This window comes from Cyprinodon tularosa, unplaced genomic scaffold (assembly GCF_016077235.1).
Source record: "Cyprinodon tularosa strain WSP-4 unplaced genomic scaffold, ASM1607723v1 ctg83, whole genome shotgun sequence".
Taxonomy (NCBI): Eukaryota; Metazoa; Chordata; class Actinopteri; order Cyprinodontiformes; family Cyprinodontidae; genus Cyprinodon; species Cyprinodon tularosa.
Genome location: NW_024039596.1, coordinates 1374449 through 1401591, shown reverse-complemented (window position 1 = coordinate 1401591; position 27143 = coordinate 1374449). Strand labels below are relative to the sequence as shown.

At 40.8% G+C, this 27143-nt stretch overlaps 2 protein-coding genes across 3 annotated transcripts in view; both read right to left on the bottom strand.

Annotated features, from left to right (window-relative positions):
- paqr6 (progestin and adipoQ receptor family member VI) overlaps positions 1–7250 on the bottom strand; it is a 40104-nt gene extending 32854 nt beyond the window's left edge. The window contains exon 1 of one of the 2 annotated variants that reach the window (XM_038272439.1): positions 6891–7250. In XM_038272439.1, the coding sequence (XP_038128367.1) occupies positions 6891–6951 (61 nt within the window). In that variant the 5' untranslated portion in view covers positions 6952–7250. Of the gene's footprint in view, positions 1–291; positions 473–6890 lie in introns of those variants that run through there. The other variant, XM_038272442.1, reaches the window with a different exon arrangement.
- A 4317-nt stretch (positions 7251–11567) lies between these two features.
- smg5 (SMG5 nonsense mediated mRNA decay factor) overlaps positions 11568–27143 on the bottom strand; it is a 42859-nt gene continuing 27283 nt past the window's right edge. Inside the window, exons 15-22 of the mRNA XM_038272428.1 lie at positions 26956–27131; positions 24928–25086; positions 24685–24744; positions 24382–24541; positions 24218–24308; positions 15721–15795; positions 15498–15636; positions 11568–12437 (exon numbers count right to left, since the gene is read on the bottom strand). Of these exons, the coding sequence (XP_038128356.1) occupies positions 12354–12437; positions 15498–15636; positions 15721–15795; positions 24218–24308; positions 24382–24541; positions 24685–24744; positions 24928–25086; positions 26956–27131 (944 nt within the window). The 3' untranslated portion in view covers positions 11568–12353. The remainder of the gene's footprint in view (positions 12438–15497; positions 15637–15720; positions 15796–24217; positions 24309–24381; positions 24542–24684; positions 24745–24927; positions 25087–26955; positions 27132–27143) is intronic.

The following is a 27143-nucleotide window of genomic DNA, read 5'->3' as shown; positions in this document are numbered from 1 at the left end:
AAAAGTTCTGATATTGTGGAAAAATACAGACTGGAAGGAAGAAAAAAACCCTCCCCCTGGCAGGTTTTCCAAACAGCAACTTATAGGAAAACATTCAGCGCATCATAATAACTGTAACCCAGTTTAAATGTGAGTTTATCTCCTCAACTTTACAATAAATAAGCTGATATTTCAAGGAATTTGATAAGAAATTCACAAACGGAACAGAAAGGAGCGACAGCTGGAAAACTTCGCTTTAAAACTCTGAGAGAAAAGTTTAATACAACGGTTTGTTTAAATGAACAGACATACCGCTGCGTTCCTCCTCCATGCTGGGCTTGGCAGAGTCTTCCTCCGCGCTGACAGTCAGCCTGAGCTGGACGGGCTGGGCTCGGCTCTGCTGGGCTCGGCTCTACTGGGCTGGGTGTCCTCCACGCTCCGTGTCTCGGTTTAATTGTGTCAGGACCGAACATCCACAGCTGGTTTTCCTTTGTCTCTTGTCCCAGTTCAGCCAATCAGAAGCGCCGCTCGGTGCTCACGTGGATCTCCGGAGGAACAACAACACGAGCCATGCGTTCCAGTAGTGATGGGAATTCCAGCTCCTTTCCGGGATCCACACCTTTCTGTTCAGTTCAGACTCAACAAAAAGAGTCGATTCTTTTCCATCCAAATCGCATCTTCACTGAGTTTCGGTATAAATCTCGTCATATTTATCCCACCCATCCTAATTTCAAAATACTAGAGCAAGTTATCTCAAAAATTCCTCATGTTCTATCAAGTCAGCCATTATTAAAATTTTTAAAGAGGCACTTAAATGTATTTTTTATTATTTTAGCAGGAAATTTTAAAACTATCATAACCCTTAAAAAAATGGGGTTAAATCTCGATTGGACAAGTACAACTGAGAATCCCCTATGGATTATTTTTCTGTTCAATTATTGTGGCAAGAAAAAAATAGTTTTGTGAATTGAAATTTTAAAAACAGCAATCCAAAAATTAAACATTGAAAGAAAGAAAAAAAAGTTGTACAATCATTACTTTGTTTCTTTTTCTATTTAAACAGTGAAAATATGAGAAACAACTGTTTTCTTTATTAAAAATTTCATTGCATAATGCAGAATAATGCATAATAGTGCTTTCCCATTTTTATTTCCATTGCCATACAAAATTGAATATATTATTAGACGGTTGAAGAGGAAATAAAAATATTTAATTTCTATTTTGAGATTTTAGCATCGTAGCCAGCTGGACGCTGGATGTGCAACCAGCTTTATTTCATGAACAAGATCAACTGATCTGGTTCATTTAAAAAAATCATTAACAGCTTTATAATAACACCAGTTCTACATCTGACGGTTGCATTTGGATGAACAGCCTTAGTTTAATAAAACAGATGCATAAATGAATAATCCAACGGGAAATAGAGTATATAGCGGCCCAAATTATTTATTACTCTTCTAGAAAAAGGAACACCTATTCACTGCACAGCGTGATTTTGGTTCCAATCAGAGAGATTTGCTCTGATCAGCACAGAAAGGGAAGAACTACTCTGTTTCTTTTACTCAAGGTAGGACAGCTATTCTTTCTAAATCTAGTTTTTTTCTCTTAATGCATCCATCTTCCCTCTCTTATTCTCTATCCTGATCTCTGGCTGTCTATGGGTGTAAGGCGGGGTCCACCTTGGACGGGGCGCCAGTCAACACGGAGATGTACCGCCATGCAAAAACACAACTAAGGACAATTTAGAGAAGCTAATTAACATTCATGTTTATGGCCTATGGAAGGAAGCAGGAGTACCAGGAAAGAGCCCACACATGCATGGGGAGAACATGCAAACTGCATGCAGAAAGACCCCAGGCTGGGAATCAAACCGAGAACCTTCTTGCTGTATGGCAGCAGTGCTACAAACTCCACCACCTTTCCACCTTCTTTCTTTTCCTAAATATAAAGTGGCAAAGCTCTTACACGTCTAGCTGGGCTGAGATGTTTGTTTTATTTTTCTATAGAAATTACCCCTTGCTCTGTGTTTTACTCATGTATCCAGTGTCTTCTACACTTCAAAACAATTTAACCTTATTGCCCCCATAATCACTAAGTGATGCCAGAGGTCTCCTTCTCCCAATGCATCCTGGGAATGGGGTATTGCTGCAATGTTCCATAATTCAAAGCAATTTGCTGGGCTTCCTTAGAAAAACAACTTTCTACCAGTTGATAATATAGGATCATCATACTCTGCCTGTTTTAATCAGGAGCAAAGTGAACCACATGCACAAAAGTTTATTAAAATCATCTAGAGATTAAATAAGCTGCGACCCGCTGCAATAGAACTAAACTACACAGAATTGATAGAAATATTCTTTGACTCGATTCTATTTCTCTTCATCATGATGAGCCTTCACAGAAAACCCGAGAGGAAGCTGCTTTTGTCCAGAAAGGACATCCTGTTTGATTTAGTGCAGCATAAACTTCCAGTCCTCAGTCCCATATTTTTCATTTTTCTGCAGAGGTCTTGTTTGAGTTCATTGCTTTGACACATTAAGCACAGAAGGAAAAACTGTTATTTTTGCCCCATGTTTCTAAATCAAGCTCAACCATCAAACATAAGAAACTGAATTTACTGGTTTAAGTGATGGATTCCTTCATGTTCCTTCATGATTAAATCCTCTGCTTTCTTTTTTTCTGGAGTTCAGGGTATAAACTATATGGTTTTTTTTTCACATTTTTGGATTAACTTAATGATTTGGTGGCCTACTTTTATACCAAACTTTTCCAGAAGTCTAGCAATACTCTTTCCATTGTTCCTTACCTGACTGTTTCACATTATGCTGCATAAAATGAAATTCGAAGCCAGCTCTCCTCTAAACACACAAACATTTTAATGGAAAGGATTTCTGTAAAAGGAATTCACATTAGTCACTTCCATTGAATTAGTAGGACCTAATAGTGAGTCAGGGCTATGGATACAGTTTTTTAAAGGCTGAAGCCGATAACAATTATTTTAATTAATCCTTTGAATGTGCTGCTGAGACAATTGTTGTAAGAAATATTGATTTTTCTTCATCCATTTATATGAAAAATATGAAACTGTCATAATAAACGTTCAAAAAGTAGTTAAAATAAATAAAAAAAATTGTATGGGGTGAATTTTCTTCCATTATTGTTGCAAACAAAAAAACATGTTTTGTTGATTCAAATAATGAAAAAAAAAAATCAAGAAATGAAACTTTGAAAAAGGTTTTGATTGTTTTCTTAGGTTATTTTAAAAAATATTTTGTTTTGCTATTTTTTGTATTTTAGTTTTTCAAATTTTATTCTATCAAATGTTATGTTTTTAAATAATTTTTACATATTTTATATTTTTGATTTATTTTAAAATTTTTCTTTTTCAGATTTAGTTTCAATAATTTAATTCTTTTCTAACAGAGTTTTACAGATCTCATTCTTTTAACTTCAAGCCCTGTAAAAATGCTGCTAACGTCCTTAAGACCAATAGAAACAGGAAAATCTGCCCAAGAATTGAAGAAAACGTCATCTTTGAATAACAGTTTGAAAAGAATACAATTTCTAAACCTGAAATAGAAAAAATTGAAAATCTAAAATCTGAAAAAAAAAAAGAATAAATTAAAAACAAAATCTTAGAAAACTGCATACCCACTTTAAAAACCTATTTTGATCGTGTATTTCAAAGTTCCGTTTCTGGATTACATATTTTCTTTCGACTTTTTTGTGTATTCTTGGCTCGCGACAATAATGGAACAAATTTCACTCCGTACCATAGCAAACTGAAGGAGTAGCAATGCATTCTCCTCATGTGATCTCAAGGAATGGCTGCTATATGCACTAATCGGTCAATACATGCGAGGGTCAGCTTTGAAAAGAGCCAAACTTCTCATCATTACCAGTCATTCAGTTTGAGCTCACTGACTTCATACCTGTGGCCCCTGATGTCTGGTGACTAAACCGTTCTGGGGGCCCCCAGTATGGGCAAAATGTTGGGAGGACTGTGACCCAAAATTCATTCTCTCAGTTGATATTATTGATATATTTGAAATATTTAATTTCATAAATTTATATCATATCATGATAAATTGAATAGATTAATTTATTTGAAATACCAACAGTTTCAAAAATGTGGGCTTTCCTTATCGGCATCAGCTAACCGATTCCCAAGTTGTTGCCGATTCATTTGGTCCGATTCTTTAGGCTGATGTTGCCTTCTCTCCCTTCATTTGCATTATAAAAATTATGATAAGAGTCTTAATCGAAAAAGGAACTTTTTTTTTTTTTAATCAAACAAAACATTAACAATAGAAAGAAAATAGTGGTAGCGGCATTGAATGGGCGAATGCATATATCAGCCGATAGCGGTACAAGAAAAAATAATAACATCAGTCCAAAAACTCGGCCAGTTGATATATCGACTCTATACCAAACATTTCAGTATGCTGTTTCGAATCACAGAAAAAAGCAGGAGCAACATAGCATTTAACAAAATTGTACGGCTTAAAACTTTTGGGCTATTTGATGTCAGTACTCAAAAACTTGTTCAGTGGAGTCTCATTCTAACCCCCCACTGCAAGCACAGTCTGCAGCCAGTAGCAAACATTAGGTGGCGTACGATTTAACTGCAGGGGCTCACGAGGGCTGCGCTATGGGATGGGGAACACATTAGAGTCACTTTTGACGTTTGCATGCATGCACCCTGTTCAAAGTGTTGAGTACAACCTTAGCTTAAAACTGAGTAAAGATGTTTAATGACAGCGGAAGTCAGATGACATGAGGAAAACACGGCCTTTCAGCCGTTTCCTGAATCGTTCTCTGTGCAACCAGAGGATCAATGCTTAGGGTTCGTGTTCATGGGCCGGTTTGGGATTGAGCAACAGTCTTCAGTTATGTAGCCTATGTGTGTTTTGAAACCAAATCACCCATAATTCCTTTAGGCCACACCAATTTTCATTCTGTTTCCAAAAGTTATATATATATACTCAGATTTGCATTCAATATATAGAATTTCATTCCATTTATTCAGTTTCATTCAAGATATTGAAGTTTAATTCAGCATATTCAGAACTACATTCAATATTTTTCAATCAGGACTAAATAATACTGACATTCTAAAATGTTAGAATCAGTATGATACAGATAAAATAAATACATATACCAAGAAATAGTAGAAATAAAATGTATATATTCAAAATATAAATTATATAATACACATTCAAATATTTAAATGTCTCAAACACTTATTGAAAAACATTTAAAACCGTGAATTATGTCATTAATTGACAATTAAAAATTGTTTCATTCATATTGAACATAATTTCTTCACTTATAGAGTGAAGGAATTTTATGTATTTTTGTCCGTAATGTTGTTATATTTGGGGTCACACTGAAACTTTTGGCAACTCTCAGTTTATCCATCCATCATGCTTTATACCTGCTGGGGTCACGATAGGTGTTGGTACCTATCTTCAGATGTCAACGGGTGAGGGGCAGGGTCCACCCTGGACAGGTCTCCAGTCCATCGCAGGGCAACACAGAGACAAACAGGACAAACAACCATTCACGCACACTATCACACCTAAGAGAGTTTAGAGAAACCAATTAACATGTTTTTGGACTTTGGGACGAAGCCGGGGTACCAGGACAGAACCCATGCATGCACAGGGAGAACATGCAAACTCCATGCAGAAAGAGCCAGGGCCGGGAATCAAACCCAAAACCTTCTTGCTGCAAGGCAGCAGGGCTACCCACTGCAGCACTGAGCAGCCCGAACTCTCAAATTACAGAAATGTAAATGCTGCCATACCGTAGATCAATAATCCTGGATACCAGCAAGACTTTGAAATATGAAAATCTATAAACTGGCTATCTGTGGCCTTTTATGGGAGAGACTCAGGGTACACCCTGGACAAGACGCCTCTCATAGAAACACAACCACAACACTGGAGGTATCTTCCTGTTAAAAGGGAGTTTTTCCTCTCCACTGTCGCCACAAGCATGCTTGGAGTGAGGGATTACATTCGAGTCAATGAGTCGATGCAATCAACTGGTTTTCCTTAGATAGAAAACTTTGAATCAATTTGACCGTACAATCTGGTGAACTGTAAAGTGCCTTGAGATGACATGTGTTGTGAATTGGCGCTATAGAAATAAACTGAATTGAATTGAACCATAAACACACTCACACCTAAGGAGAATTTAGAGAAGCCAATTAAATTAACAGTCATGTTTTTGGACTTCATAAAACTCTGTTTACACGTATAGTTATTACAACTATTCCATATTTGTGCATATTAATTATGTTTTTGATAAAAAATCTTTTCAGTAAAATGCCATCAGAACGCTGATAATAAGAAGTGTCTCTTCTCAATTCAGAGGCCCCCCTGCCTGTCTTTGCCTACACTGGAAAAAATCAAAATCTAGATCATCTAAGTCATTTTTTTCTTAAAATAAGTACATTGGTTCTTGGATTAAGGATGTAATAGAAACTTATGCCAGTGGAACAAGACAATTTACATTTAAACACCATTGCATTATCTTATTTCAATTGCATTTTATCTAAATACCTTATTTTAAGAGTAAAATTACTCAGATCATCTTGTTTACCTACTCATTAAGGGTAAATAGACTTAATCTAAGACGTTTTGACTTATTTCTAGATTGTTTTTCCAGTGTAGGGCCCAAATTTCCTAAATCCGTCCCTGGCCGTAATAAGATAAATAAAACACAATGGGACCCCCCTAAATGTCCAGATCAAACTCACTCTTCTGGCAGTTTTTCTTTTCTTTTTTCTTGCAGGGGGAGAAAATGAGTTTTGTTTTATTCTCAATCGAGCACAGAAAAAAAGTTTCGAGACTGTTAACATACCATGTTTCAAACTAGCTGCAAAATGAAAAGAAGTCACTTACGCATGAACTCCAGACAGGCCAGACATTTCCCCAGCGCCAGCACCGACCCCTGCGTGGACATTTCTCAGGTTCTGGTTCTAATAATTCCTCATCCCGTCCCCAAACAGCAGCCAGGTCCAGTCTGTCCACACCAACAGACCCTCAGGCTCTAATGCAACTGGGTCACAGAAGCTCCTCAACCCACTTACCCAGCAAGAACTTTAAAAAAAATAAATAAATAAAAGAGCCAAACTGGGTCAGCACCAGTGCCAGCAGTCCTGTGTGTCTCTGCTGTCAGGGGCCTGCTTATTTATTCTGTGAGCTCGGTCAGCGCTGGGCACCGCGCCTGTGGGGACACAGGGGCGCACAATAAGGGGCGGCAGGGAGAAAAGAAAAGGAGGAATGGCACAGAGAGACCCAGATTCAGAGAAAGGAGGAGAAAGGGGCCCTAAGGAGGATTTACACGAGGAGTTGACTGGAGGAATGTCAAGAGCTGCTCTCAGTTTTCACTCTGGGTGCTGATCAGTCTGCTGAGTCCAGAACTGCTTTTATAACAGTTAACTGTTTTCATCCAACATGGATATGAAATACATTAACTCTTTATTAGCTCAATTATCCTGTCCTCTAAAGCTAAAAGTTAAAAGATCATCAGATGTACGGGGAGCTATTTCTAAAGTTTGGCAGTCAAAAATTAGAAGCAATATTTGTGGTTATTTAGCGCAGTTTAAGAGAAAAATAGGGGGTTATTTTTTTCTCCAAGTAATTTTTTAAATCTGTAATTCATTCATTTATAATAATCTTACTTTGTTAAATACATATTTAGTTTTTTAATATTTAGCTCCACACTAAATCTTTAGTTTTCAAATAAATATTTAGTTTTTTAAATATTTAGCTCCACACTAAATCTTTAGTTTTCAAAGAAATATTTAGGTCCAAAACAAATATTAGTTTTTTAAATAAATATTTAGTTTTTTATATATATATATATATTTAGCTGCACACTAATTTTTATATATATATATATATATATATAGTATATTTATAAAAGTATAAATATAAATATATATATAGTATATTTATAAAAGTATTTAGCGCTAAACTATATATTTAGTTTGTTATATAAATATCTAGCTTCAAATTAAATATTTTGTTTGCAAATTAAATATTTAGTTTGTAAAATAAATATGTATTTAAAAGAACTAAATATTTGCTTTGGAGCTAAATATGTTTTTAACAAACTTAATTTGCAAACCAAATATTAAGCTCAAAATTAAATATTTACTTAAAGTAAGATTTTTGTAAATTAATGAATGACATAGTAAAAAGATTACTTTGAAAAAACCCTTATTTTTCTCTCCACATACTCTAAATAACCAAAAATATTGCTCCTAATTTTTAACTGCTTAACTTTCCAAACGGCACCCCATACAGATGAGGCTGTAAAAGAGCGCTTCCAGAAAGTTTTCTTGAGAGATGGTCAGTTGTGAGTATAAGAAAGAAATGACTTTAAATTTTCTGCTTTGGAAATTTAATCATTCACTTTAAATCCCATATTAAAGTTTTCTAGCATTTCCTTCTTTAACTCCTAAAAACCTTATAAAAAATGGAAAGGTTTGCAAAAAAAAAAAAATGTCCAGGGTTGATGCTGAGAAACTAGTCCATGCATTTGTTACTTCAAGGCTGGACTATTGTAATTCTTTACTATCAGGAAGTCCATAAACTGTAGTTAAAAGCCTTCAGCTGATCCAAAATGCTGCAGCCAGAGTTCTGATGAAAATGAAAAAGAGAGATCATATCTCTCCTATCCTGGCTTCTCTTCATTGGCTTCCTGTCAAATCCAGAATAGAATTTAAAATCCTCCTTCTCACATATAAAGCCTTAAATGGCCAAGCTCCATCTGATATCAGAGATCTGATTGTTCCTTATGTTCCTAACAGAGCACTTCGCTCTCAATCTGCAGGTTTACTAGTGGTTCCTAGAATTTCTAAAAGTAGAATGGGAGGCAGATCTTTTAGTTATCAGGCTCCTCTCCTGTGGAACCAACTACCAGTTTTAGTCCGTGAGGCAGACACCCTGTCTACTTTTAAGGCTAGGCTTAAAACTTTCCTTTTTGATAAAGCTTATAGTTAGGGTGGCTCAGGTTATCCTGAGCTATCTCTATAGTTATGCTGCTATAGGCTTAGACTGCTGGAGGACATAGGGACCCCTTTTTCTCATTCTGCTTCATTCTAGATCTATTCTCCCATTCTGCAGTATTTGTTAGTTCAATCTCTAACTCTATGTTCTCTCTGCTTTTTCTCACCATAATAGCTTAATCTGGCCTGTTCCCGTCTGACTGTGAGACCTTCGTATAAGGTCAGAATGCTAAGGGCTAGACAAGAAAGCATGACCATGTACTCTACTATAGTATGTGTTCATGCTTCTGTTTTAGACGTCAATTTCTTGCTGCTGCACCTGAATTTCCTCCTGAGGTAAAATTAAAGGGTTCCATTTTGCACTGTAAAACATAAAAACTGTCACTGTAAAAAAAAAAAAGAAGTGCTATATGGAAAGGCTGGCAGCAGTCATCACTTTTAACAAAATGTCCTTATATGGAAGGCAACTGCTGCAGATTAGAGACCAGCTCTGTGGGGAAAAAAAATTTGTATAAAATTCAGCTTCAGTGACAAAAACTCAAGGACTTGCAGGCATATTCAGAAAAAGTTGATTTATTTTCTCCGCAAAGAAAAACTGCACAAGCCTGTTTCCACCAGTGCAGAGCTTGGTGAGCACTGGCAGCAGTAGAAGTTGGTAGTAACTGGTTACCTTTGTGCAGTTACAGAAACTCTTTTTTAGGTTTTTGTAGTACTAGTGGCTCATTATTGGAAAATAGGCTGACAGAGCAAGAGACAAGTAGCAAAGGACAACAGGCCTGATTCAAACCCGGGTCAGCCGCGTCGAGGACCAGGGCCTCGACGCGGCTGACCCGGGTTTGAATCAGGCCTGTTGTCGAGGACCAGGGCCTCGACGCAGCTGACCCGGGTTTGAATCAGGCCTGTTGTCGAGGACCAGGGCCTCGACGCAGCTGACCCGGGTTTGAATCAGGCCTGTTGTCGAGGACCAGGGCCTCGACGCAGCTGACCCGGGTTTGAATCAGGCCTGTTGTCGAGGACCAGGGCCTCGACGCAGCTGACCCGGGTTTGAATCAGGCCTGTTGTCGAGGACCAGGGCCTCGACGCAGCTGACCCGGGTTTGAATCAGGCCTGTTGTCGAGGACCAGGGCCTCGACGCAGCTGACCCGGGTTTGAATCAGGCCTGTTGTCGAGGACCAGGGCCTCGACGCAGCTGACCCGGGTTTGAATCAGGCCTGTTGTCGAGGACCAGGGCCTCGACGCAGCTGACCCGGGTTTGAATCAGGCCTGTTGTCGAGGACCAGGGCCTCGACGCAGCTGACCCGGGTTTGAATCAGGCCTGTTGTCGAGGACCAGGGCCTCGACGCAGCTGACCCGGGTTTGAATCAGGCCTGTTGTCGAGGACCAGGGCCTCGACGCAGCTGACCCGGGTTTGAATCAGGCCTGTTGTCGAGGACCAGGGCCTCGACGCAGCTGACCCGGGTTTGAATCAGGCCTGTTGTCGAGGACCAGGGCCTCGACGCAGCTGACCCGGGTTTGAATCAGGCCTGTTGTCGAGGACCAGGGCCTCGACGCAGCTGACCCGGGTTTGAATCAGGCCTGTTGTCGAGGACCAGGGCCTCGACGCAGCTGACCCGGGTTTGAATCAGGCCTGTTGTCGAGGACCAGGGCCTCGACGCAGCTGACCCGGGTTTGAATCAGGCCTGTTGTCGAGGACCAGGGCCTCGACGCGTCCCCTACAGAAACCTTTTGACATAAACATACTTTTAGAAATTGTTTCATTGCATCATAGATTTTATTTTAACCTAAATGTCTTCATAACATCTCGCTACTCTTACCTTAGCGAATGTTTGGACACACTTGTATGTGTGCAAGATTTCAATAAGCGATTTTTTTCTGCTTACAAAAAAGTATCTTTTCTTGAACGTCAAATAATTTTTTACTTTTGAGTAAAATTTTGCACTGATAACTTAATATTGGAGTTAAAATGTGTACTTTTGGTTATTCTCTTAACACTCCTACCTCTGCAAAGCTCAAAGTCCTGTACAGGAGAGATCTGGTGCTGTGAGACAGACTTCAGGCGGGTCCAGTGGACAAACTATTTAAGTTGAACAGAAGACAGAGAAAGAACCGTGAAAAGGTCAGCATCGGTTTCTCTTTATTGTTCAATGCATGTCCACACAAACTGGTTCTCCTCTGCACCGTGCATGATGGGACAGTCACTATGGAGATGGCGATGGGACACATTTTAGGATTTACAGACATCCACAGACCCCCCCCCCCCCCCCACCGCAGGTCAGCTGATCTCCATCATCTCCACCTACACCAATCAGCTTCTAGCTCCCTGCTCTCTCTTAAGGTGGCGCCTGATAAATACATTTTCCTTTTTTTAGCTTCTGTTCAGGATTGGTTCAGTGGATCAACACACAATCAATCACCCCCCCCCCCCCCCCCCCCCCTTCCCTTAGACATTCCTGTTTATCGTTCAGATTGAGCTTAAAAAAAGAGAAGCGAAATAAACAATTTGGGTACAAAAATAAAATCCAAATGAAAATCTTCAGACAGGGAGAGTCCTGCTGTATTTTTGTTTTTTTTCCTTTCTTTTCTCAGACAAGAAAAGCACAAAACATACATCGCTGGTCACAAAGGTACACCACAAAAAAGGAAAAAAAAATATCTGAAAAGCAAAATAAAGACAGAAGAAAAACAAAAAGTCTGTTTTCTATAATCCTTCCTTAAAGCCGTTGAATTAGGAGGCGCCCGGCTTGTTTCTGAGCGACGGACGTCGGGCTGCGCCGCTTCCTGTCGCCCAACCAGACTCACATTCCTGACCCTGTTCCAGGAAATCATACTGAAGGAAAGAGGGAAGGGACATCCAGACCACTGCTCTAAAAATCTATATGGATTCATCTTAGCGTGAATGAGTTTGTGTGCGGTTTCTCTCAACACAAATGTACTCGTTTGCTAACATATACAGTGTATTCCTGGTTAGAGGTGAACCAGGGGCACCTGAATCTCTGCAGCGCCCTTCCCACCGTTTCCTCCCCCCCCACTGACCGCTGCAGGCGCTCACGCTTTATGTTTAACAAACTGAGAGGTGGGAGATCGGCTGCTGCTTATAGCGTCGTTTTGCCTGCGTTTCTTCTTTTGCTTTTTTACATTTTTTTATTTTATTTTTTGAACTCTGCTTTATTTCCGTGTCCGGCCCTCTTAAAAAAAACCTTTTAACTCTTCCATCCAGCTTTCTTTGGAGTTTTGTTTCCTTTTTGGAGACGCAGATACACACAGAGCAAAAGAGTGGGAGAGAGAGAGGGAGCGAGTGTTGTGATCGATCAGCTGCTCGCAGCACAGACAGCTGCCCCCCTTTGAGCTTTCAGCCGATCTCCTTCCACTGACGGTAAAACTCTGCGATGTTCTTCAGCTCCATGCCTGCGGAGGAAGCGGCCTGAGTCGCTGACTGGAAAAGACAAGAACAAAACATAAGTATTGGAACAGAGATATATAAAAAAAAAAGTCATAAATCGTACAAACTTCAATATTATTAAGATTCCATGTGGTAGGGCGACACAAAGTAATGCGTTGATGGAAAAAATGATTTAAAAATCCTAACTGAGAACAGGATGTGTGGTGAAAATAAACCACATATCACCTTGGACACAGTAACTCCTCAAAGCATGGTGGAAGCACCGTGGTGCTGAGGGGAGAGACATTAAGGCTGATTGGCAGGAAAGTGTGTGGGGAGGAGGTATAACTTATTAACCTGACTCCGCCAGATGGATTTGCTCCGCATATCCATCTGGAAACCTTCCGTTGAAGTAATTTTGGGAAGGGGCGAAAATACTGGTTAGCTGATTGGCCTATGTTGGTGATAGACGGGCCAAATAAACCAATCAGCTCAACGAAGCATATAACGTACTAACAGAGCGACGATGAAGAGGAGCCAATTGATAGATCAAACTCTTGCCGAAACCAGTCGGGAGAAGAGCAAAAACATCTTTTCCTCTGAGAAAAGCCTCCAGAGCAGTGTTTTGCTCTTCTTTCAGTGAACAAATACTCTGTAATTCCGATAAAACTTGCTCGATAGCCACGCTAACGCTAGTTTCATCGGCTGAAGCCGCCATGTTCTTTAGACTGAACTGTCGCGCTTCTCGTTGCGTCACACCTCAACCCGCCTCAAAGCCAACGCTGATTGGACGTTCGTTTGGTGAACGGCTCCAAATTTTCTTTAACGGAAAGGAGCCAGACTGATCTGCGAGTGAAACCTTGAAAGCTCGCGAGATCAGGATGGTCTCACGAGGTTAATAACTTATCGGAGCATAACAATGTTCTTTATTTGAATTTTAAAATTTCATTTAATTAAAGTCAATTCAGTTTATTTCTATAGCCCCAATTCACAACACACGCATCTCAAGATACTTTACAGTTCACCAGATCATCCAGTCAAATTGATTCAAAGTTTTCTATCTAAGGAAAACCAGTTGATTGCATTGACTCATTGACTCTTCAGCAATCTCTCACAGTAAGTCTGCTTGTAGCGACAGTGGAGAGGAAAAACTCCCTTTTAACAAGAAGAAACCTCCAGCAGAACCAGGCTCAGTGTGAGCGGCCATCTGCTGAGGCCGACTGGGGTTCAAGGAGACAGAAACAAAAACGTAAAGACACCTGAATGCAAAGAAGCAAAATAAACCAACGTCCTACAATAAAACCTCTCATCCAAAGAATGTTTACATGTTTGAATGGCCTAGTCAAAGTCCTAAATCCAATGATGAATGTCTGACAATATTGGGACTATTAGAGTAAAAGGTAAAGAAAATATTTCTCTGATTTTTTGTTGTAAAACTTTTGAAAAACACAAATTTTCTTTTAATTTATAATTGAAAAAAATCTTTTACTGATTATTGTTTAAAAAAGGTCAGTGGTTATAAAAAATATATAGAAAGTTGTTACGTATTTAATTAGTTTTACAAGGAACTTGGAAACCATAGCGTAGATTAAATGGTACAAAGAAATTAAGACTATTGGTAGTAAAAATCATCTCAGAGGAAAAATGAGAGTTTAGCAACTTCATTAATTTATTAAATTTTATTACGATGATTTAATCTTTGGAAAATCTGACGGCATTTCTTTCTTTCTCCATTAATGCAGTCCTCGGGCTACCGGAGCTCAAAGCGACGTCACTTCATAACTTTATTCTCTTCTGTCTTATTGTATTAAATTTTTAGTGTAAAGCAGTTTTATTAGTGTTGCACCGATACTGAAACCAGTATTGGGCGGGGGCCCCGGTCCAACACTAAAATAGTGGTATCGGTATCGGCGAGTACCAACAAAATTTGCAGTGAGATGCCTTTTATAACCTTTAAACTAGCAAACCATGTAATACGACTAGCTTCAGACATTTAGTTTTATACATTTTCATGGTTTGTTGTCTTGAATTCACCCATTCTTTAAATCAAGGTCCCCTCCAAAGAGGATTATTAAAAATAAAATCAGTTTTTAATAGCAATACAAGTCATTTTCCATAGTAAAGCTTGAGAATAAAATCAATCATATTTGGATGGAACAAAATCAGAGATTCGATTTTTAAGCCACATCGTTCAGCTCTAATGCTACGTTCACACTGGACGCAGCAGAAGCAGCGAGTTTACATGCAAAGTCAATGGTTGACGCACGTCAAGGCGCAGCAAAAGGTCCTGCAGCGCGTCTGAGCAGCTGAAGCAGCACGTTTTGCGCAGCTGAAGCAGCGCGTCGGGAGCGTTTAAGCATCTGACGCGCCGCAAACGCGCTGCTGCTCGAGATGGAAAAAATGAACTTTTGCTACTCGACGCCCCGCTTCAACCAATCAGAGACGCTGATCTGGGAGCTGGCCGTGAGACAGACACATCGCTGATGATCAGAGCGATGTGATCGCTCCTCTGAAACAGTTTATTGACGCATAAATTAACTTAAAATGCAGAAATCTGCCGGCAGAATATGTTTGCTTTTATTATCCTGGTGCCTGCAGTTTGGATTATTTTGAATTTAAAAACACCTTCCAGCCGCTGCGGTGAACCGCGAGGAGGCGACCCGGCCAGAGGCTGCTGTTGAATGGGATTCCTACTGACAGCGCACCGCCGGTATGTGGGAGTCTGAGCGGCTCCGACAGAAATAATATTGAAAGGCAGGATTGTATGGATGAACTGACTGCACTGATTAAGTTTTCAGGTGTATTTTCTCGCTTAAAAACATATTAAAACTACTTTATTCCCACTGATCACAGCAAATATAGCTGCAAGGCAGAGAAAGGATAGAGTAGCTCCGCCCAACGCGCGTCAGACACACTTTTGCACCGCGCAGCCAGAGCAGCAAAGCTGCTTCAGCCGCGCGTCAGAACTAAACTGGTACAAGCAGTAAAAATGAAGCAGCAGACGCGATTTTGCTGCACCTGCTGCGTCCGGTGTGAACGTAGCATAAGAAACATCCATCAGCTCCACCTTCATAACACCAGAAATGCTTCAAAACAACAGAAAAAGAGACGGACCTTCATGGCTGCAGACCGAGAGCAGAGCTCGTCTACATCATGGCCTGTCAGGATGGTCACCATGCCGGCCGTGTCTTCGTCTCCGTTGCTCTGGGACACCGTCAGCTGGCGGCAGCTGTCCACCATCTTATACAGATGCCTGAATGAAGACGGATCAAAGCAAGGAGCCCGATTATAGACGGAGTTGATTCAGCAAGAGTCGACAGAGTGAAGCGAAGCTTACCAAGCTTCCATGTCCTGCCGTTTGAGTTTGTCTCTTTCAAAAGTGCGACCAGACTCCTTCTGACAGCGTATGTACCTGAAGAGATCAGACGCAAACAAAGACATCAGTTAACTTTTTTCTTTTCAAAAATCTGTTCATTGCTTTTACAGCTTTAAGACAAACCGCAGATCTTATCAAAGTACAGAACAAAAGTTATACTTGTCAAAATTAATGTCACTTAATTGAACTTCTATGTAATGATATTTGGCAAGAACAGCTTTCATAACAAGATTTGGATTTTTAAAGAACCCTGATTTAATTTAACATTTTAAAATAAAGCTATGTGATAGGCCCCTGTCACGCCTTGCTGATTTACCCAGTGTATGACAGATGTCCAAGAATCTCCTACAACGCTGGCATAAGCTGAACTTTCTATGTACTTTTTTAAATTTTGGGTGTATACTAGGGGTGTAAATAATTATCGTTTTGTATCGATGCATCGATCCAACAGCCGACGATCCGATGCATCGATACGTCCGCAAGAGAATCGATTCATGTTTTTTTTCCTCCACTCTATTTTTATCCATTTGCTCCAGGGCGTAATTCTCCCTCCCGTGCTGCGGTGGCGCTAAACCTATTTTGCCCTCCTACCTCGCTTCCTGGTTATACTCTTATAGCAGTGTGTTGCAGTGAGCTTAACATAGACATTTTTGATTTATGCTCAATATCGAAGCGTGGTCTGCGCTACACACTGTGGGTCTAGATACGGTCGAGGCGGCGAGGAAGTGGGGGCGAGTTTAGTCCGACGACGGAGGGACAATGGGGCAAAAAGAGCGGAGATTCAGCTGGAAAAAGGGTCCCAGCTTTCTCGTGCACCTCGCTCTTCTAGAGGGTCAAACTTCACGAATTGTTTTCTGCAATTTCGGTCATAAAAACAAACCAAGCCGGCCTCCTGTCTGCGGCGCTGTCTGCGATCAGCAACAATCTGGGAGAGGAGCAGCGGAGCGTCTGTGGAGGGGGCGGGACGTCTGGAGCCGAGGTATTGAATTGAACTCTTTGCACTGATTTTCTGCAGTATTTTTTGATGCAACTTTTCTACTTATTTGCTGTTGTTTAAAAAAATGCATAACGATATTACAGCTTTCATTGATTTATTTCAAACTTGAAACTTTGTTTAGCCTGTAAGGTGTAAAAAAAAAAAAAATAAATAAATAAAAAAAATTAACCGATTAATCGAATCGAATCGTGGTGTATTCTTGAGTATCGAAAATAACCGAATCGTTGGGTCAGGAAATCGATACTGAATCGAATCGCCATGATGGGTGTGATTTACATCCCTAGCGTATACATAGAGTATTCATAACGAGTCCAGAACTTGTGTCCAAAAACAGCCTTACTTATGCATAACGCACAGCAGCGTAATCCACAAGCATCATTTCATGGGTGTTACGAAGCATCAGTTAAAGCTGCTGCCCTCAGGAGCAGCAATGAGCCTGGGGGCGTAGACGCCATGACTTATGAGTAACTTACACTTAACGTATGACAGTGATCAGATAACTTACCAGTACGTTATGGCATACACAGGCATACATTGTATACGTGCATACTTGCTGTATGTCGATGTGTGCCAGCTAGGGCTGCAACTAACAATTATTTTAAAAATCGATGAATCGGCCGATTATTTTTTTCGATTAATCGATGAATCGGACAAAAAAAATTTTTTATATGAACCTCTTTATTCCAAAATAAACATTTTAGACAGAACAAACAAGCACACAAGTACAGGTTGCTCATTAACTGTACTGGTGCAATATGAAAAATAAATGTTTGTGTTAAAACTACGCAAACTTACATGAGAAATGTAGCTGTACATCCACAAAATATAGGATACTTTGTTTCATAAAGCGCAAAAAAAGACATTTTTGTTTTTTAAAGCCCCTAAGGGGTTCAAACAATAGGCCCCCCCATTTCAACAAATGAGTTTTTTTAGACTAGAAGAGTTCTGCCTCTTAAGACAGGAAAGTATAGCAGTTAAAGTTGCTGCTTGAGAAAATACTGAACCATAGAGATAAAAATAGCCTGTGATTCAAATTATAAATTGCATTTGGAATAAAAATGAGAGAACTAGGGGTGCTAAAAAACACATCCTCCAAAGACAGATATTTACATGGGAATGTGGCAGATAATTAATTGACATGTTACTGATCTTGCTGGATTTTATTCTGTTTTACTTCCATAAATTGCAGGATCTTCTTTACTTTATCTTTGCCAGAAGATTTAAACTTTAAAAGCCTTGCCCTCATAATTTGAAAGGTAATTTATTTATAAAGAAAATATAAACGCTGCGTAAGCTAATTCAAATGAAATTAAAAGTAAAATAAGTAGCCAACCTTATCACTGTCTGTAACCTACTAACACGGTAAGGAAAGCATCAGATGAGCTACCTGAGAAACTAACGTAACGTTTCCCCACTTTAAAACGAAACAAGCATGGTCGCTCACCCTGCTGATCAGCTCTCTTCACTGCCATCGAAGGCTCCAACGTGTTTTCTTTTCAGGTGCTGCGTCATAACAGTGGTGCTTCCGTGCCATGTTCATTTGTTTTTACAAAAGTTGCATGTTACGACTTTTTTAACTTTACAAAGCGCAGGCTATTTTAATTATTGTGATCAATCCCGGCGCATGCGCGCTTCATTTGCAGTCTGGACGCTGAGGGTAAACTCCTCACTAATATCCTGCGGCTCTGAGAGGGATTCCTGTGGGAGAGGGAGAAAGGGGTTGGGATGGGGGAGGCGCCCGACGGCAGGCAAAAGCCGCCAGTGACACAGTAAAAAGTCGCCAGATTTGTCGCTAGTCGCTTTTTTGAAAAATAGTCGCTGGAGGGGTCTGAAAAGTCGCTGAGTTGGCAACACTGCAACTGCAGCGCTGACTCGCTCCGCCATATTATTTTTTTCTTCCCCCGGATGACGGCGGCAGCGGATGACGCATTAATCGCGCGACACAACTAATCGATGATTAAATTCGTTGCCAACGCTTTTAAAAGTCGATTTTTATCGATTTTATCGATTCGTTGTTGCAGCCCTAGTGCCAACGTACTTAAGCATCCTCATAGCTAATACAAAACCCACCCATAACTTATCCAACGTATGCCAGTGTTTTTACCAGATTTTTTGTACGTCAGGCATACACTGGTCTAAATCTTCAAGGTGTGACAGGGTCTTTAAACCAGGCTCTGTAATCTGGGGTACCGGGCATTTGCCCGGTTGGCCGCTCCTAATTTTAGCGTCCGAGGGCCGGCCCTCCTTAAATCATACCGGCCCCAACACTTACTCTTCGGCCTAAGCTCCTACCTGTGGCATTAAATACACTATATTGCCAAAAGTATTTGCTCACCTGCCTTGACTCACATATGAGCTTAAGTGACATCCCGTTCCTAATCCATAGGGTTCAATATGACGTCGGTCCACCCTTTGCAGCTAGAACAGCTTCAACTCTTCTGGGAAGGCTGTCCACAAGGTTTAGGAGTGTGTTTATGGGAATTTTTGACCATTCTTCCAGAAGCGCATTTGTGAGGTCGCACACTGATGTTGGACGAGAAGGCCTGGCTCTCAGTCTCCGCTCTAATTCATCCCAAAGGTGTTCTATCGGGTTGAGGTCAGGACTCTGTGCAGGCCAGTCAAGTTCATCCACACCAGACTCTGTCATCCATGTCTTTATGGACCTTGCTTTGTGCACTGGTGCACAGTCATGTTGGAAGAGGAAGGGGCCAGCTCCAAACTGTTCCCACAAAGTTGGGAGCATGGAATTGTCCAAAATGTCTTGGTATGCTGAAGCATTCAGAGTTCCTTTCACTGGAACTAAGGGGCCAAGCCCAGCTCCTGAAAAACAACCCCACACCATAATCCCCCCTCCACCAAACTTTACACTTGGCACAATGCAGTCAGACAAGTACCGTTCTCCTGGCAACCGCCAAACCCAGACCCGTCCATCAGATTGCCAGATGGAGAAGCGCGATTCGTCACTCCAGAGAACGCGTCTCCACTGCTCTAGAGTCCAGTGGCGGCGTGCTTTACACCACCGCATCCGACGCTTTGCATTGCACTTGGTGATGTATGGCTTGGATGCAGCTGCTCGACCATGGAAACCCATTCCATGAAGCTCTCTGCGCACTGTTCTTGAGCTAATCTGAAGGCCACATGAAGTTTGGAGGTCTGTAGTGATTGACTCTGCAGAAAGTTGGCGACCTCTTCGCACTATGCGCGTCAGCATCCGCTGACCCCGCTCCGTCAGTTTACGTGGCCTACCACTTCGTGGCTGAGTTGCTGTCGTTCCCAAACACTTCCATTTTCTTATAATACAGCTGACAGTTGACTGTGGAATATTTAGGAGCGAGGAAATTTCACGACTGGATTTGTTGCACAGGTGGCATCCTATCACAGTTCCACGCTGGAATTCACTGAGCTCCTGAGAGCGACCCATTCTTTCACAAATGTTTGTAAAAACAGTCTGCATGCCTAGGTGCTTGAATTTATACACCTGTGGCCATGGAAGTGATTGGAACACCTGATTCCAATAATTTGGATGGGTGAGCAAATACTTTTGGCAATATAGTGTAACTCATGGAGCTCAATGACACATGCAGTATCTATAGCCCTTCCTTGTCATGCACATCATTGTGACGGTTGGTTTATGGTGTAATTTTCTATTACTTCAAAATGTAAAATCCTTGCAAACAAATTTTAATAAAACTAAAATGCTTTCTTTAAACCAAACTACAATGTACCTCTTATATTTGTAGAATTTTGTTTGAATATTGTGCAAAGATAAGTTGCAGTGCATGACGGGGTTTTGCATCAATTTACATTATTCCATTAAATTGCCCACATGCCACCTAGACTGGCAGTGAATGTGTGGGCCGGAGTAGATGGAAAAATGCCAGGGTTAAAAATCGTTCCCAGTCCGAGCCTGCTTTAAACTTAGAATTTGGGGAAAACTTTTACGATTTTCTACCCAATTTCCTCTGGATTCTGCATCAGTCTGTTTGCATGAGGGGAGGCGGAGTCTAGATACGGGCGAGGAGAACAGACCCGACATCAGCGACTGTCAAACTAAGAGGTTTGATTTTTCAGGCAGCAGTGTCAGTGAGAATATCGCTTCTTTCTTAAACCTGTGACGACTTCAAGAATTAAACATCTTTTCTTATTTCTATTAACTTTTGGGCTAAATGTATAATTATCATCTAAAGGATCCAAACCATAGACATAATATAAGAGTAGACCCCACATTGATTGCTTTCACCTTTGGGCGCCGATGTGATTTGCTGGCGCCATCTTGGGGCTATCAACTTTAACTTGCTAAATATTGAACAAAATTTCACACTTGTTTTTTTTTTTTTTTTTGCTGAAAAAATATTCTTAGTGGGGTTAAGAGTAATCCGGGTTCCTACAGCATAAGGCAAGTTAAATTCAAGACTTTTTAATGCCACTTGAAATAAAAATTTAAGACCAAATTCACAAGAAAAACCTGCTTGCGACAACTTAACCCAAAGGTTTATTTTAACATAAACCACTGCACTAATGTTTCAGATTTTGAAAAGCTTCCCATACAGGAAGAAAGCTAAAAACACACAAATGACAGATATATTTGAACAATTATTTAACTGAATTCATAAACTTTGTTTTATCAGGGAACAAAACAAATCAGTTTTAAAGCCACAACATAACCAGTGCTAAGTCTTTTTTGCAGCTATTTTTCTTTGTATGGTTTTCTTAGTACCGTATTTTCACGACTATAAGGCGCACTTAAACGTCTTTTTTTTCCCTCAAAATGTGCGGTGCGCCCTATGGTGCGGTGCGCCTTATGTGTGTTGTAACTGCGACTTTTGAGACCACCTCATTGAGGAGATGATGAAAGAGTGGCTGAATGTAAGGAGACCAGGTGTTTTTTTCCACTCATCACCATCGCTGTTAATATGTAACTCCATGCGTGCCCATCTCACAGCTGATGTGAAAAACATGGGGAAACAAATTAACCCTGTGCTCGCTGTTCAACCGCTGGACATCGGTGTGAACCGGACCCAGCAGGTGCAGCAGAAGCAGCGAGTTTACATGCAAAGTCAATGGTTGACGCGCGTATAGGTGCAGCAAAAGGTCCTGCAGCGCGTTTTGAGCTGCAGGTGCAGCGCGTCGGGAGCGCGCCGCCAACGTGCTGCTGCTGCTCGAGATGGAAAAATTGAAGTTTTGCTGCTGGACGCGCCGCATCAACCAATCAGAGAAGCTGATCTGGGAGCTGACAGCGAGACAGACACAGCGCTCTGATGACATATGATATTAACGCAAATGAAACGGGCTGGGGAGATGATGAAAGGCAGGTGTATGTGAGGAGACCAGGTGCTTTTTTCCACGCATCACCATCGCTGCGTGCCCATCTCACAGCCGATGTGAAAAAAAAAAGATGAATCAAATGAACGCTGTGCTCGCCGTTATCCCGGGGGTCTGACAAAGGAGCTTCAACCGCTCGACATCGGTGTGAAAGCGGCCGTTCAAAGTAAGGCTGCGAGCGGCGTGGGAGCGATGGATGACAGACGGAGAGCACAGTTTCAGGATAAGTGGAAGGCAGCGCCGGGCAGATTACGCCACAGTTTGCGGATGGATTGTAGATGCTTGGACTAACGTGTCTGCTGGCTCTGTTCTTCAAGCTTTCGCAAAAGCCGGCATTATTTCTGAGGAGCCGCGCTGCACGGAAAGTGACTCTGACAGCGAAGAATGGGAAATTGGCATGTCTGATTTAGCGCAGCTGTTTAATTCAGAAACAGAGGATGATGACTTTGATGGGTTTGATTAATACTTTGTAATAAATACATGAATAAAGCACAAACATACTCAGTTTTGCTCCCGCTCTATTTTTCTACCTGAAAACTTAATTCAACAGCAGCCTCTGGGCCGGGTCTCCTCCTCTTTAGCGCGGTGACTGGCAGGTGTTTTTTCATCTAAATAATCTAAATCTTGCAGCTATATTTGCTGTGATCAGTGGGAATAAAGTAGTTTTAATATGTTTTTAAGTGAGAAAGGCCACCTGAAAACTTAATTGCAGTCAGTTCATCCAGATTATCTATTTCTGTCGGAGGCGCTCAGACCCCCACATACCAGCGGTGCACCGACAGTAGAAATCCCTTCAACAGCAGCCTCACCGCGGCGGCTGGCAGGTGTTTTTCATCTAAATAATTTACAGTGCAGGATCCAGGATACCGGCAATAAAAGCGAACATATTCCGTCGGCAGGTTTCAGGATTTTAAGTTAATTTAGGAGTAATCACAGCGCTGTGTCATCTGCGATGTCTCTGTCTCATGGCCAGCACGCAGGTTTGATTAATTTGTAATAAATACATGAATAAAGCACAGTCATACTCAGTTTTGGGCCCGCTGTATTTTTAAAATATGCAGTAGAGCTATTTAAAGGTAGTAGAGGACATGTACCTGTATATAAAAAATGCGCCCTATAGTCCGGTGCGCCTTATGTGTGTGTTAAATACAGAAATGGGACACATAACTGAGACTGCGCCTTTTAGTACGGTGCGCCTTATGGTCGTGAAAATACGGTATGTTTGATTTGGTGATAAGTGGAGGCGTTGCAGAGACAAGGGTGGAACTAAACTGAGAAATACCGGCTGTTTCTCTGTAACTCCATTTTGACGCTTTGTGTTTCGTGCTTCGCATGTGCGACTCCACTGCCTTAATTCCCATCGTTCTGAGCTTGAATCGCTTCTTGCACTAAATCCACTGAGCCTCATGTATGTTCCCTGGTTTTAGCCATGGAGGAAACTCTTGGCTGGAGACATTTACAGTTGCTCATATTTTTCAGACAAAAATTAAATGGCGCATCTCCCAAATGTTCCGGCCGCAACAACGCTTTTATTGGTTCCGCTATCGGGACGGAACCAATAATGGTGAGCCGTTATTTTTTTTAAATAAAAAAAGGTCAATTTTAATGTTTTATTTAGATTACAAAAATAAATCGTAATAAAAATAATCCTATTTATGATGTTTTAAAAATTAAGACCTATGAAAGACTGATTTAAGACATTTTAATACCAATTAAGGCCTTAGTTTTATTTTGAAGAATTCAATGCCTTTTAAGACTTTTTAAGGACCCGCAGGAACCCTGGTATTAGAATATTCTGATGGATGTTGCAAAGCATAGCCATACGTTTTCATCACTATATACACAAATATATTTATACAGATATACACAAATCTCTGTCTCTAATTACTGTCACAAAGCTCTGATTACTACACAAAGTTTTCCCTCCAGCCGTCCATTGATTCAAACTAAAATACGCCGCACAGTGCTGTCGCATCCTCCCTCTGTTCTGGTTAAACCAGCTGGTTTGGGTAGCAGCTCGACCTCCCCAAGATGGCGCCCGTAAATCCTGCACCGCAACTGTCAATGCAGGGTCTACTTAAATATTATGTCACTGATCCAAACAGACCCAGACATCAGCTCGCTATTAAAGACATTAACCTGTTGCCTTTGCGGAACTCCGACTCCAGAAAGCGAATGCCGTCTCTCGCACCCGGATTTTCCTTTTTTAACCGGTCCAATCCGTCAATCACTGCGACACAGATGGAGCACAGTCAAAGTTCTGGTTACTGATCTGCACTGTTCGGCTAATGCGGTGCACTGACCTGTTCTTGGGATGATGATGATGAAGCAGCCGCTGCCAGCCAGCTGTCTGATGAGGTTTAGATGCTGGCAGAGGGCGGCGGCATCAGGAACAAGATAAGGAGACATGGAGGACTGAGCTTTAGGCTGCTGAAGGCTGCCCTCTAGCTGTGAAACCTCTAACTGCACATGAAGAATAGAAAAAAGTAGGATTTATATTTGACTTATTTAAAAAGATTAATAAAAAAATTGTTGTTTTTTTAAACAAGCTTCTGTTAGTCTGGCTGTGTTTCTATTCTGATTTCAGACAGGAGCTGAAAGATAACCTGGAGTCGAAGCTGGGCCATGTCTCTCATTAAACGATTCCTACGAGCTTCCTCTTCAGCCTAAACGAAACAGCAAAAAACAAAAACACACAAAGGGCATTAAAAACAAAATAAAAAATATCTATCCATTATTTGCAGCATTTTATCCACACAAATGAGGGCTGCTTGATATTTCTAACTGTGGACGTGCTGAAAAAGTGCATTGTGGGTCAGTACGTTTGGTTCTTTTCAGTTTTGACTCACCATCCTGAACTGGGCCTTGGCCTGTTGCACCAGATTATCCTGCTCCGACTGGCTGATGCTGGTGAAGATGCCCGCCTCTGGGTTGAAGTGCAGGACGTTGCCTTGGAGATTTGTCAGGAAGTGGCCAAAACTGCGGATGCAACAGACTCGCACCACACACTGGAATAGAAGGGGGAAAAAAACGACAACAAAAAGCAAGGTTTGTATATATCAGAGCATGTTTTTAGCTAAATAAGAAGAAACAGGACCTGCACATTTATAATATGTGCTCAAAGATTTGATATGCAGATAAGAAGCTTCTCCAAATAAAAAACTGAAAGTGTGAAAAGTCACAGTTTAACGGGGCAGATGGTGAACATGCTGAGTGGACTTTCTCTGTCTCGCCTTTACAGAGCAGGATTTGTTCCTTTCCCTACAGCAGAAACCTTTAAAATAAATATACAATTTGGGCTTAATTACATAAAAATATGCTTAGAAACAACTTTATGATCCATATTCTCTAACGTTCTGCTCTCTCTGCTTTTTCTCATAGTAGCTTCATCTGGTCTGTTCCTGTTTGGCTGTGACTCCATCCTGGAGAGAAATATCAGCTGTGCTGCTGCCATCAACACCTTTATAGGTGTTGGCCTGTTTTTCAGTGTAGTCCTGTTTCTCTGACTGTGACTAACTGAATGTGCTCTCTTCATCCTCTGACATGAGACCTGGCTTGGACCTTTTCTCCCTGGCTGTGTGTTTCCTGGACAGGGCCGCCTTTTACAGCTGCTTTTTGTATCTCTGCTTCTGTCTCCTTGAACCCTAGTTTGCCTCAGCAGATGGCTGCTCACACTGAGCCTGGTTCTGCTGGAGGTTTCTTCCTGTTAAAAGGGAGTTTTTCCTCTCCACTGTCTAGGTTGAGATGACATGTGTTGTGAATTGGCACTATAGAAATAAAATGAACTGAATACAATAATCTAAACAAAAAAAAAACAAACAAAGAACATCAAATTAGTCTTTGGGACTAATCTGGGGTGTTTATATTCATGTGTGTCCATTAACACGCACTGTCCAATCAAACAAATAAATAAATAAACTAGGGATGCACGATATAATCGGCCCCCTATCTGTATCGGCCTTAAAACTGAATATTGGACATCGGCCACCCCACCGATATTTAACCCGATATTTGATCAGCTTCTGAGTTTCTAAAGTCTAAAAAAAAAAAAATTAAATACTACTTCTTCCTCAAAAACTTCTTTTTTACAGACTTAAAAACTTCTAAAGACGAGGGAAAAAATATTGATACATTAAAATATCACAATATCTTCATATGCTGATATATTGCCATTTAAAAACACCATATCAATCTCTTTTACTAATGAAATATTGCTATATGTCATCGTTATGCTACGAAATCCCTTGAAAATTCACAAAATTTTGCCATATTTTTATATGTTGATATATTGACGCGGTATCGATCTATTTTACTAACAAAATCTCACAAGAATTTGCAAAATATCACGATAGTTTGTAACAGAACGATGACATTTCACGAGATTTTGAAAGTAAAATAGATCGATACCGCGTTTTTAAAAATCAATTTGATGTCAGCATATGAAAATATACTTGAGTATATTATTTTTCAAAGTGTCAGAAATGCTATTTTCAATGACTACTTATTTTTGTCCAGCTTTAACATCAGTATCGATATCGGTTATCGGCTACATGAGTTTTAAAATATCGGCATATGGGCCAAAATCCCAATATTGTGCATCCCTAAAATAAACCCCTTAAAGCTGCGGCTTTGCTTCCAGAAACAAAATCCAAAAACACTGATGCAAACCTAGTTGTGATGTTGCAAATAAAACATGGAGGAAGGTCATATGCATTTTGTTTGACTCCAAGGGTTTAGGAGGAATATGACATATTTCAAAGGAAAAGATCTGGGAAATGGCTAAAGAGAAGAAAACCAGAGCAGCGGCGTCAGTTTATTTGAGGACATTTGAAATGTCAGAGAACATAACGTTCCATTCTGGTGTCTAAAGAGAGTACCTCCTGCAGGGGAGTGAGGGAGGTGTTGCGTCGAGTAAAGTCCAGGCGGCGGTGAGCTACACCGAGAGCGGGGAGGTGTTGCAGAGCCACGTCTTCCGGCAGCAGCAGAGCCTGGACCAATCCCGGCTGTTCGCACTCCTTTAACATTTCTGTCACCTCTGCGTTCAACCCCAGATCTGCAGAACAAA